Consider the following 12,333-nt stretch of genomic DNA (forward strand, 5'->3'; position numbering starts at 1 on the left):
TATATATATATATATATATATATATATATATATGAGGTGAGGCATACAAATTAATTTACAAATGAAAGTATGCCTGGTACTTCTTTCAGGTTTACCAGGAGCTGGTAAAACAACACTGAGTCTAGCTCTGCAGAATCTCCAGCAACAGCAGATGGAGTGTATGGTGATAAGTTTAGATAAATCATCACATTACATAATAGATGCCGTATTGGAATTGGATGCATTTATGAATGAAAATGGGAAAAATAGTGAAGATGTCTTTACACCAGAACTGTGGCAAAAAGCTCACGCAGCTGTGCGTGAGGCGGTACACCAACAGTTACTTTGTTCTCTTCTAAAAGAAGAAGAAAAAGATAAAAAGAAGGGTTTGGTAATACGTTTTGTATTTCTTGTAGATACATTGCCATACAGAAGTATGAGGGCAGCTTACTGGAAAATATGCAGAGATATAAATCAAATGCAGCTTCTACAACAACAACAACAAGAACAATATGAAGAAAATGAAAATGAGAAGAAAAAAGAAGAAGAGGTTGTTGTGGTAAAGGAACCAATAGAATTGGAAATACCTTCTCTTGTTAGTATGATAGAAGTGCGACTCAATACACCACTAGAACTCTGTTTGGAGCGGAATGAAAAACGTATAGGAACTCCACAATATATTCCTGTTCATGTTATTAAAAATATGAATGAATCTTTTGATGTTGGAATAACTCCTTCTCTCATTTCAGTAGTGGAAGAGAATTGTTGGATGATATTATCTCCTCAAGCAACACCCTCATGGCCAGTGATTCAACTTAAGGATGAGAAGAGACACGCCTTACTTTCTTCATCTATGTTGGCAGATCAACTATTAAAACGTCTCTTTTCATCCGAGTTAATTGATGAACTGGAGAAGCAAAAAGTTTCCTTGGTAAAAAATGAAGAAAAAAGAAGAATAAAAAAAGAACATCAACAAAAGCAACAGGAACTATATACTTTGGATACGTTATCGAGGAAAAGATTGTTTCATCAATTGGATCTACGCATGCGTGAGGTTGTGCGGGAACATATGGAGTTTCGAAAGAAGTATGGTGGTATGAACCCCAGTATAGGAACAGAAGTAAGTAAGTGTAGAGAAGAACACTATACGTGGGTAAAGGCATTTCTGACAAAGCATGAAACTTTTCATTCTATGAGTGTAGACGAAAAGGATGCTTTGGTTGATGAATTATTACTGGAGTTTAGAAAGAAACTCTCAGAATTGTAGAGAATTGTAGTTTAAACTTAAACCTCAATAAATACACTTTATTATTATTATTTTTTTTTTTTACTCTTGTGATGTTCTTTTTTTTTTTCTTCTTTAGGGATGTGGAGGGGTTTCTGTTTCTATTTGTATTTGTGTTTTATTTTTTTCATTTTTGCAGTTTGTTATTTATTTATTTATTTATTTTATTCCTAATATCTGTGTATATGTTGTTGATTCCCTCTGGATCTAGTGAGTAAATGCTGAATGGGCTCGGTAGAAAAGTGTACATGCGTTGAAGATCCACACAACGTGGGAATTCTCACGGAGGTCCTGCGTTACCAAAGCGCATGTCAGTTGGCGCAGCAACTCGCAGATCTCACAGCAGAGGAACTTCACTCCGATCGCCACGAGAGTAAAGGTCTAATGACGGCAGTTATTTTTGAAGGACTCAAAGCCGCTGCAGTTGCCACTCCTCCTCCTCCACCTTCTACAATTAATACTAATACTAATACTAAAACTATTAGTAATAGTAATACTAATAGTATGGGAAGAAACTGCACGTGGGAGGAGTCTACACGCACTTGGGTCCACCCGGTGTTGGATGTCTATCGTCGGGCGCGTGTGTACGAGGCGGGTAGCGATAACGTCACATCAGTTCAAACACTTGAGGGTGTTGTGCTTGCGAAAGGATGTGTGTTAGGTGTACTACGCAGTGAGTCCACTAACAAAGAACAGGGACAAGAACAAGAAGAAGAAGAAACAAAACGTGAAGTTCCGTTGGAAACATTGAAACTCGTTGAACCGATATCACTCTATCATGATGCGTTATTACCGGCGTTTGAGTGTATTTCAGCACATCGGGCCTCACGTAGTGCCGTGCATTGGTTTCTTGAGAAACTCTGCGGTGCCCCAACCAAACTTCTCACGTCATTTAATCAGAAACGCCGACGTGCTTGGGCTCTCGCAGATCGTCTGACAATTCTTTTCTTCGAAGAACGCAGACGTTTAGCGAAGATGAAGGAACGTCTGGTGCGAGAATCCGCTGCGGGTATTACCCTTAAATATATTAAACTTGTTTCAGCTGAAGAGGAAGAAGAAGAAGAAAGGGATGGTATGATGATGCTAAAAATACACATTCAAGATAATACTGAGGATAAATGGTTTTACAATGCCTGTATGGGACAAAATAAACCAACGAATCTTTATGATATTCACATCACATTGCAGATACGTACGGAACATGTGGAACGACTACGGAAGTTAGCGGCCTGTTGTGTGGATGAACACTTTCGTATGGCGTTAGCCCTTTTGTTGTTACGATATGCCGGTTTGAGTGGTGGAAAGTGGGAACAAGAATCTGGATGGCATGCGGGAGTACCGTCAAGTGTGTTTGATGTACTTGTTTCTACTTTTCATGTTAGAGCCGAATGTTTTGCGAGTCCGTTGAATAGTACACTTCCACAGTACTTCTCTGCATTCCCAGATACCGATTCATTTTTTGGATGTTGTGGTAACTTCTTTAATTCGGATGAAGTCTTACAATTAGGGGAATCCAATCCAAATGAAAAGACGGAAAATAAAGGTATACTCTCATTAGAGGCAAACCCACCATTTGATCATGAAGTGATTGCCGCTGGATTGAGACGTGCTTTGGAGTATTTAGAGAAAATACCTCCAACCATACCACTTTCATTTGTATTCATACTTCCAGATTCTACACAAGCCAATGGAATAGCGGTACGTCAGGAGGCGGAGGAAAGTCGCTTCTTTCGTGGTGGTTGTGTACTCTCACCGCAGCAATCTATGTATGTTCATGGAGCTCGTCACATTGTTCGCACTGCAGATAACAGAAATGGAAAGAGTTTAAATGTTCACAAGCGTCGGCGCAGTCCATCGCCTACGAACGATGAACATTTAGTGGCATTATCATGTGCAACAAGAATTTTGGTTTTACAGAATGATAAAGCGGCTACGATGTTACCAGCAGAGGTGGGATTAAATAAAGTGCGATCCGTTTGGGAAAGTCTCTCCTCTACTCGTGGTGTGCAATGAGATATGTGTATGTGTATGTTTGTGTGTGTGGCTATTAAATACATTTTGTTTTTCTTTTCTTGTTGTTGTTGTTTTTTTTTTCTTTTTTGCTTTCTAACGGTAAACTGAGAGTGTTCAATACACTAGGTAAGAAATGATAAACTCTTATTGGTTACTCTTTATATCTTTTTTTTTCCATTCTTTCATGTTTTTTCTTCTTCTTTTGTAGGTTGAATTATACAAATACTTATATTTATTTTCTTTTTCTTTTTGTTTATTATTATTATTATTTTTTTTCGTGTGTTTAACATAATAAAGAGGAGGGGGAAATGATGAGAGCATGTCAAACATCAGATCCCGCCATCTTGAAGAGTAAAAGTAGTGAGAATAGAAATAAGGAATCTCATCATCACTCGTGCTGCTCTAATACCACAAAGCCGATAGAGACAAATCAGGGAAAAAGTGAACAACTTCCCCTTTATACCAGATATGAATCGTGTGTGCCAGAGTATCTTAAAGGAAATCCTTATATTATTACGGGATATCGAGCACAATACACAACCCATATGTGTATTCGCAGTCTTCTTAAACTTCACAATGAAACCTTTAATATCTGGACACATGCTATTGGATTTATTGTATTTTTGGTATTGTCTTTCATTCTTTTTATTACTGCCCTCTTATTTACAGGATATTTCATACACTATATTGTATATGGAGTGTTTTCTTTTGGTTGCCTAATGTGTATGGCCTGTAGCACAATTTATCATTTATTTTCAAGTCATGAAAACCCAACCTTTACATTTATAACCCAACAAATGGATTATTATGGGATTAGTATACTTATTGTGGCTAGTTTTATTCCTCCTCTCTATATGGGTTTTTACTGTGATCCTTTTTTTCAAATACTTTACATTACTGCCATATGTATATGTGGATCTGTGAGTCTTACAGTATTATCATGGCCCAGTTTTTCTAAAAAGGATGATCGTTGCTTACGTACTTGTATTTATTTGGCTATGGCAGTTACTGGTGTTGTCCCACTTGTGCATATTTTTTTATTTTATCCACATAATGGAGAAACTCTACAATTGTTGGGTGGTATTATTCTTATGTTTATTCTTTACAGTGTAGGTGTTTTATTCTACGCCCTTCAAATACCAGAACGGTGGTATCCCGGTGCCTTTGATATATTTCTCAGTAGTCATCAAATTTGGCATGTGTTTGTGCTTGCCGCTGCCACTGTACACTTCTTCACTTGCAGTGCACTTTATCAACAGTGGGAAGTCAGCCGTGGGGCCTGTTAAGAAGAGTACATATATATAGAGATATATATATATCTCCAAGTTGGTGAACGATATTCTTTTTGTTTATGTTTATGTTTATTATTATTATTATTATTATTATTATTATTATTATTATTATTTTAATGAAGAAAAAGGAAGTCTTTCATGTAGTGTTCACTGTTTGTAGAAACTAATGAAAAGAATCTGTTACCAAATGAGGCCTAGAAATAAATGAGGCATGACATTCATTTTATCTTATTAATAGTTTTTATTTATTTATTTTTATTTTTATTTTTCCTTACCATTGATTTTGTTGATGATTGAATGATCGAGAGAAATAAGACTTGGAAGAACGACTTGAATGAGTCAAAAAAAAAAAAAAAAATCTTTCTGTGTGTACTTTTACCCTTTTATTATTATTATTTATTATTAGTTTTACTTTTATCTGCTTATAACAAACTATACTACATTTACTACTAGTAAATACAAAAGAAAAGAAAATAAAAGAAAAAAAAAACATGATGGATTTAAATCATACGAAATGTGGTAATGGTGTTTCTACAACCCTAACAAAGAGTACTCACAGTAATCCGAATGAACCAGTACAACAAGAACAAAGGGAATTGGAAGAGAAAAAGAATCTCTCATCTCGCGGTGTTAAACCAACTCCGTATAATGATAATCCTGATCTTCCACTCTATATGATAGATCAAGTCCCAAAACATCTTGCGGATAACAAATACATTATCTCAGGATATCGCTTTGATTATACTACACGTATGTGTTTTCGAAGTATATTTTCACTTCACAATGAAACGTTTAATATTTGGACCCATCTTGTGGGGTATATGGCATTTCTTGTCGTTATTACTATCTTTTTTGCCGTTGTGTTAATACCTTCGTTGCGGGAAGAACAACGAGAAACGATGAGATCTACGGAAGAAGTTTCTGGGATTAATTGGGTCACAATTTTTATCTTGGGTGCTTTTTCTTTTGGATGCTTAATGTGTATGCTTTGTAGTACTCTCTTTCATACACTTATCCCTCATGAGAGTATGGTATTATATGCATGGGCACATTCCTTGGATTATTTTGGTATTACTTTTCTTGTGGTGGGTTCATTTCTTCCCTTTTGCTATTTTAGCTTTGCATGTGAACCATTTTGGCGTTGGACGTATTTAACTATGATTTTATCATTTGGTGTTATTGGTGTTCTTGGCCCTTTTTTCCGACAGTGGACCCAACAACAACATGCTAAGCGAAAAGTTTTATTTTATGTTTGTATGGTGGGAAGTGGTCTTTTCCCGATTATTCACATGTATGTGTTACTCCCAGGAAATGTGGCTTCCTCCTTTGTAGAGGGACTTCTCTTGATGATGACATTATATGGAGTGGGTGTTGTGGTTTATGTTTTTCAAATTCCTGAGTTTTTCTTTCCAGGGCATTTTGATATTTTTTTGAGCAGTCATCAGATTTGGCATGTCTTTGTGCTGGCGGCTGCCTTTGTACACTTCTTCAACTGCGCATCCATGTACATTAACTTTCAGAGAATGGATCTCAGTTGCTGAAGGGGGGTGGGAAAAGGAAAGAAAGTAGTAGTAGTAGTTATTTAAATGAAGGAGAGAGACAGAGAGCAAGTGATTAGACATTGTGGGCTTGTGTCACTCATATATAAAAAGTTGTCATCATAAGTTTGGAATTCGTTTTTTTTTTTTTCTTTTATTATTATCATTTTTTTTTGATCGTTTTTACATAATCCCTGATTTTATCATGAGTCTATGCATAAGAGATTGAGAACTGTTCTTATTATGATGACTATGAATTGCTGTTAATCACTATGCAGTACGTGGAGTACACACATATAAAATATATATACATATATATATATATACAACTTTTCCCCCTCAACACACCTTCAACTCTTTCATGTAATGAAATAAGGGGGAGAAGGACAAGAAAAAAAAAAAAAACAGGAAGAATAATTAAAGAGGGGGGAAAAAAAAGAAAGTTCTTCTCGCAGAGTGTTATTTACACGAAATAATAAATGGCAGATGAGGCCCTCTCTCGTGTAATGGTCACTCTACAGCAGTATGAACATCAACGAGAGAATGCCCAACTCATCCTGCGACTCTTAACAACCATGACAGAAACACTAGAGGCCACTACAAGTAGTAATGATCATCTTATTATGGGATCAACGGAAGCTGCATCTATACTTCCATACTCCCAAACTACTACTACAAGTACTAATACTACTATTATCAACACACAAACACAAACACTGTCACCTGGACTTGCGGAAGTATTACACACATTGGCCAAATCACAATATACCATTCATGCCGCTCTTACACGTCTCTCTCTGCGTCTGCAGACAACAAACGGACGTGTGCAGCGTCTCTCAGCAGCGGTGTGTGAAGGACGACGATGTGTGGAAAAACATCATGAGGCACAGAGACGTTCTAGTGCCCTACACGCCGTTGCGTTAGCGGTGCTATCCACAATTGTGCGTATGGGTTGTCATAATAATAATAATAATAATAATAATAATAATAATAATAATAATAATGGCAGTTCAACAGAAAAAGAAGAAAAAGAGGAAAAGATATCTCTGCCGTCTGCGTGTATGGCGCTGCGGGAGATGTGGTCTGTTGGTGAATCTCGAGTGGCCGCCGCTGTGCAGAATAATGCGGATGCCCCGCAGCAGACAACATGCCGATTGCTGCGGTCTACACTCTTAACAACACTCGCGGCGCGGCGTTGGTTTCCATCGCAGTCTGTTCATCAACAACGGCGAATTGTGCGGGATTTGTGGTATGATGAGATGCGTGCAGCAGCGGCGGCGCGGCGAGTGCGGTGGGAACGACACGAGAAAATGGCAGGGTTTCTGATGGACGATGAATGGCTCTAGTTTTCTGGTAATAATAATAATAATAATAATAATAATAATAATAACAGTGTGTAAAGAAGAAAGAGTGGGTGTGGGGATATTAACATGAAGCAGAGGTAAGTGAGGATGATGGAGTCACTTTGGTTGTTTTTTTTTTTTTTTTTTTTTTTTTTTTTATTTCCTTTATTTCTCGTCTTTTCTTTTATTTTTATATGTAATGTTGTGGGATCCGTATTCACAGATTAATGGATTATTGAGAAATAGTTTTTGTTTTGTTTTCAGAAAGTATGTTGTTGTGGTGGGTTATTATTATTATTATTATTATTATTATTTCTCTGGTCTCTTAGGGGTATGTGTGTTTCTGTTCTTGTATTCTGATTATTCGATACTGCCGATAATCGATGGTATTGATTGCGGTATGGATTTATTAATATCATTTTCTATTTCTCTCTCTGTCTCTATCTTTCTATCTAAACTTGATTCACAACCACATATAACTAAGGTGAAGGGAAGGAAAGGGAAGAAACGATTAAGGATCAAAAAAAAAGAAGTAGAAGTAAATACATACATAAATACATACATATAGGTATATACACAGGTAAATATATATATATACATATATTTATATATACACTTATTTATTTATATACGCAAACAAACGCCTGAAATAAAGGCGTGGCAGGAAGAAGAAAGAACAGATTAATAGTGGTGAAATAAGGTTGGATAAAGTGAGTGGTGACGTAACATCCGCTCGTATCTCGTTCATTCTTCTTCTTTTGTCATTCAAGGCGCTGTTTTTTTTTTTTTTTTTTTTTTTTTTTTTTTTTTTTTTTTTTTTTTTTTTTTTTTTGGTACGCTGCACTACTCTGACTAGTTGCGTGTATCTGGTTTTCTAGCTGTTTTCTTATCTTTTTTTTTTTCATTACTTTTGCGTTTATATATATATATATATATATATCCATTGTTGTTATTATAGTCAACCCTGATCTGTTGTTTTTTTTTTTTTTCGTCATTGTTGTTTTTGTTACTTTGAGTACGGTTTACATTTTTCCTTCTTAAGTTTCATATATCTGTATAGATATATATAGTTATTGCGGGTTTTCATCACGAACTAAAGAAACCAGCGAGAGAGGTAGTGAAGGGACAGATTGAACTTAAGAAGGTATAAAAGTATTCGAGGAAGACAAGATATATACAAAAGGATAGAGGGAAAAGAACAGACGGGTGGATAAAAAGGTTAAAAAAAAAAAAAAAAAAAAAAATGAATGGGAAATAATTGGTGAAGCGGAAGAAACATAAAGAGTATAAAATAATAGCCGTCAAGTTCCTCTTCACCTGGTGCCAGAAAACAATACACTAGAAGGTAAATAAAAAAAAAAAAAAAAAAAAAAAAGAAGGACGGATATTTAAAAGGGACGTGGGACACAAAGAAATACTGGAAAAATAAAGGAAAAAAGGAAAAAGAACCAAGCCCTTTCTTAGAGAATATATATATACATATATACAGAGAGAGAGAGAGAAACATCAAAAAAGAAAAAAAAAAGAAACTGTTGTCCTTTCAGTCTCTCTTTTTTTTGAGTATTTTCGTTTTTTTTTTTTTCACATTTAAAAAAACCCTGCACGATTGAAGTAGAGAGACAGAAAAAGGGAGAGAGAGAGAGAGAAACAGAAGCACTTTAATTAATTTGCATATAGTGTGAATTTGATTTCTCTCTCTTTGCACTTTTTTCCCCTTGTGCTTTTTTTTTCTTTTTTTCTTTTTCTTTTCTTTCTTCGCTAGGTGTCTCTTTCTCTTCTTTTCTTTTCCCATTTCCGAGTTCCATTGAGTGATATTCGGTGTGCTGGCTGCTGCAATTAGGACGGGTGGTAAGGTTCATAGCAGGAAGGAAACAAATAAATTTGTGCGTCTTTTCTCTTTCTGCAATTGGGTGAAGGGAAGGGAATTTTTTTTTTTTTCCTTTTGTTTGTTTGTTTGTTTGTTTGTTTTTTGCTGGAACGAAAAGATAAATCTGAAATCGTACCAATCTAAACAAGAAAAAGGAAAAGGAAATTTTTTTTTTTATTGAATTGCAGTCTCTATTTACGAGGGGGATTTTTATACTGATTTTTTCTTTCTACTTCGACTCAGACTGACTTGCGTGTTTTTTTTTCCTTTTCTCCCTTTCGTGTTGTGTTTTTCTTCTTTTGTTTCCTAATTTATTGGATTTATTGCTGAAGAGTTTCGTGCTTTCGTGATTGTTCTTTTTGTTGTTGTTGTTATAAATACCGAATTTATTATTTTTATTTTTGGAGGGGTAACGTTCTCTCCTTTCTATCTCCTCCTCTACACACAACGCCGATTACCGGTCGATTTGTGTGGTTGTTTGTGTAATTACTGTATTACGGCAGACACCCTTTTTTTTTTCTTTTTTGCGACTTTTCAAAGGCGCGCGAGAGAAAAAAAAGAGAGAGAGGGAGAGAGAGAGTTGAATTGTTTCTAACGGAGTGTGTTTGAGGGGCTTTTTGTTTTTGTTTTTGTTTTTGTATTCATATCGCCCGAAACAGAGAACCAAAGAACGTCAGACCCGTCCTTTTTTATTATTATTGTTGTTATTGTTATTCTGTTGAATAACCTTTATATTGCACCGCGACAGTAATAAATAATAATAATAATAATAATAATAATAATAATAATAATAATAATAATAACAGTTGAAACTATATAATGGAGAAGCCTTCTTCACCACCTACGGTTGGAGAAACCCTATCAAGATCAACATCAATGACAGGACCTCTAAAGTCATGTGGTGATAAGTCTAGCATGGCTACCAATATAACAACAACAACGACAACAACAACAACAACTGCTACTAATTGTAAAACTAATACTTCTAATGCCATAACTACAAGCAGTGAAGACCATCGCGGCGTTGCGGAGAACAACTTTTCTACTAAACCAGCATTCAGCGTTGGCGACAGCACACTTCGGCGTGTTCCTCTGAATATGTTACGCAATCCTGTAAGAGTCACGCCTACGATAACAGCAACGGATGAGGAAACGAAAAAAGAGGAAGATGGTGAGGATGAAGATGATAGAGATGTACTTGTGAGTACGGTAACCGTTCACCCTCGCTACAGACATCACCCAACACATTCACAGAGCAGTTTGTCTTTTCATAATGGCAGTGCCTACTCCCCATCACACTCTCGAATGAGTAGTCGGGAACAATTTTCGTGGGATTCATTGGCATGGAAAGAAGCAAATGTGGATTTTACATTTTCTTCTGATCCTGCACGTGAATATCTACGACTCAGACGTGTCTCTACGGAGTGTTCTTTAAGTCTTCAAGACTCATCTATAGAGCCTCAACCTCGAAGGCATACACGTTCTTTTGCTGCATGGGATAAAAATGAGGTGGAGGCACTTGGAGAACATGCGGATAAAGAAAAGGAGATTTCCAGTAATCATCACGGAGATGTTACCCCAATTGGTGTATTAGATGTAAATGCGGAGTCTACCTTTGAAACAGCCCCACTTGGGCATCAACACACCTTCAGTCTTCCCAGTCACAGAGATGTCTCTATGTTTAGTGGCGAGAGTGAAAATGATGATCCTGCGAAACGGGCTGAGAGAGGAGGAAGTGCTGGTAGCGGTAGTGCTGCTGTTGGGGATTCTGCTGTAAAAGGACCGTCGATGACGCATGTGATTGTAACCTTTAAACATTTATATGGTATCTATTATGTTCCAATAAGTGAACGGCGGACATTTGTTGTGGGGGATCTTGTCTCTGTAGAAAGCCATACAGGTGAAAATACTGGCAGAGTTTTATGTGATCTCACAGATGCAATAGGAAATATTTCTCAATTACCGAAAGAAGTAATATGGCCAGAGGATTCTTCACAACCGCTTGAATATGTGGATCCTGCTACTAATAATGAAACACTCCTGCGACTTCCTCGAGTTATACGTAGAGGAATGAACAAGGGTAAAAAACGATTATACTATGCTCGTCGTCGTGATACGGAAGCATTTAATGTTTGTCAACGGTTAATACGTGAACGAGGATTTAATTTAAATGTTTCCAGTGTGGAATATCAGGTGGATTTTAAACGTATAACAGTTTTTTTCGCAGGAACAAGGTCTAGTGTAAATGCGACAGAACTTATAAATTTTACACAACAACTTGCTGGACATTTACGTGGCTCAGCAGTGAGTGTATTATTTTCAAGTGAGTCTCCCGGTTCTCTGGAGGTCACCCAAGCTATTACCAATGGGATTTTCAATGATATCTACGCAGAAGCCATGGCGAACAGTAAAAATACAGAAAACTCTCAAACGCAGGCTCAAGCACGATCACCGCCACCCCCACCGCCGCCGCCACCCCCACCACCACCGCCGTTATCACAATCCGCCGTTCTTCATCCCGCACGTGCGGCTCGTCCCTACCCGGACAGCACATTAAATCACATGAGCACGCAGCCAATGATACCGATGTTTAATGTCCAGCCCTCCGTCCCACCGCGGCATCCAGTGATGATGACAGCATTGAATATGAATGCCATTTACGGTATGAGTGGAATGCCGCACGTCACTTGGGGAACACCAACACCACCACCGTATATGGGGCATCCACGTTTACCACCAGGAATGACGGGGAGAATGTAGTAAAGTTTATGATTATAGTTTGTTGTGGAAAGTTGGGCTTGAGAAGGTTTTCTTCTTTTTTTTTTTTCTTGCCAAAGAAAGAAAGAATGAGAAAAATGTTGAAGTTGCAGATTACAATTATGCTGAGCACAAAAAAAAAAAAAAAAACATATAGTCAGAAAAAAAAAAAAAAAAAAACATATAGTCAGGTTTAATAAATAAATGAATAAAAAAAGAACGAAAAAGAAGAAGAAAGAAAGAAAGAAAAAAAAAAGTA

At 36.8% G+C, this 12,333-nt stretch overlaps 6 protein-coding genes across 6 annotated transcripts; all 6 read left to right on the forward strand.

Annotated features, from left to right (window-relative positions):
- Positions 1-61: 61 nt before the first annotated feature.
- TM35_000081250 (uncharacterized protein) lies at positions 62-1,246 on the forward strand (the record flags this gene model as incomplete). Its single annotated transcript, XM_029023990.1, has 1 exon — positions 62-1,246. The coding sequence occupies one exon, from the start codon at positions 62-64 to the stop codon at positions 1,244-1,246; it is 1,185 nt and encodes a 394-aa protein (XP_028884393.1).
- Positions 1,247-1,489: 243 nt separating this feature from the next.
- Positions 1,490-3,277, forward strand: TM35_000081260 (putative phosphorylated CTD-interacting factor 1-like; the record flags this gene model as incomplete). The annotated part of the gene is made up of 1 exon (XM_029023991.1): positions 1,490-3,277. One exon carries the CDS (start codon positions 1,490-1,492, stop codon positions 3,275-3,277), a length of 1,788 nt encoding a protein of 595 aa, XP_028884394.1.
- A 308-nt stretch (positions 3,278-3,585) lies between these two features.
- On the forward strand, positions 3,586-4,563 carry TM35_000081270 (adiponectin receptor protein 1; the record flags this gene model as incomplete). The annotated part of the gene is made up of 1 exon (XM_029023992.1): positions 3,586-4,563. One exon carries the CDS (start codon positions 3,586-3,588, stop codon positions 4,561-4,563), a length of 978 nt encoding a protein of 325 aa, XP_028884395.1.
- A 497-nt stretch (positions 4,564-5,060) lies between these two features.
- Positions 5,061-6,110, forward strand: TM35_000081280 (adiponectin receptor protein 1; the record flags this gene model as incomplete). Its single annotated transcript, XM_029023993.1, has 1 exon — positions 5,061-6,110. One exon carries the CDS (start codon positions 5,061-5,063, stop codon positions 6,108-6,110), a length of 1,050 nt encoding a protein of 349 aa, XP_028884396.1.
- A 476-nt stretch (positions 6,111-6,586) lies between these two features.
- Positions 6,587-7,453, forward strand: TM35_000081290 (uncharacterized protein; the record flags this gene model as incomplete). The annotated part of the gene is made up of 1 exon (XM_029023994.1): positions 6,587-7,453. One exon carries the CDS (start codon positions 6,587-6,589, stop codon positions 7,451-7,453), a length of 867 nt encoding a protein of 288 aa, XP_028884397.1.
- A 2,683-nt stretch (positions 7,454-10,136) lies between these two features.
- Positions 10,137-12,077, forward strand: TM35_000081300 (uncharacterized protein; the record flags this gene model as incomplete). The annotated part of the gene is made up of 1 exon (XM_029023995.1): positions 10,137-12,077. One exon carries the CDS (start codon positions 10,137-10,139, stop codon positions 12,075-12,077), a length of 1,941 nt encoding a protein of 646 aa, XP_028884398.1.
- Positions 12,078-12,333: the final 256 nt, after the last annotated feature.

The sequence above is a fragment of the Trypanosoma theileri genome (genome assembly GCF_002087225.1).
Source record: "Trypanosoma theileri isolate Edinburgh chromosome Unknown TM35_Tth_8_V1, whole genome shotgun sequence".
Classification (NCBI taxonomy): domain Eukaryota; phylum Euglenozoa; class Kinetoplastea; order Trypanosomatida; family Trypanosomatidae; genus Trypanosoma; species Trypanosoma theileri.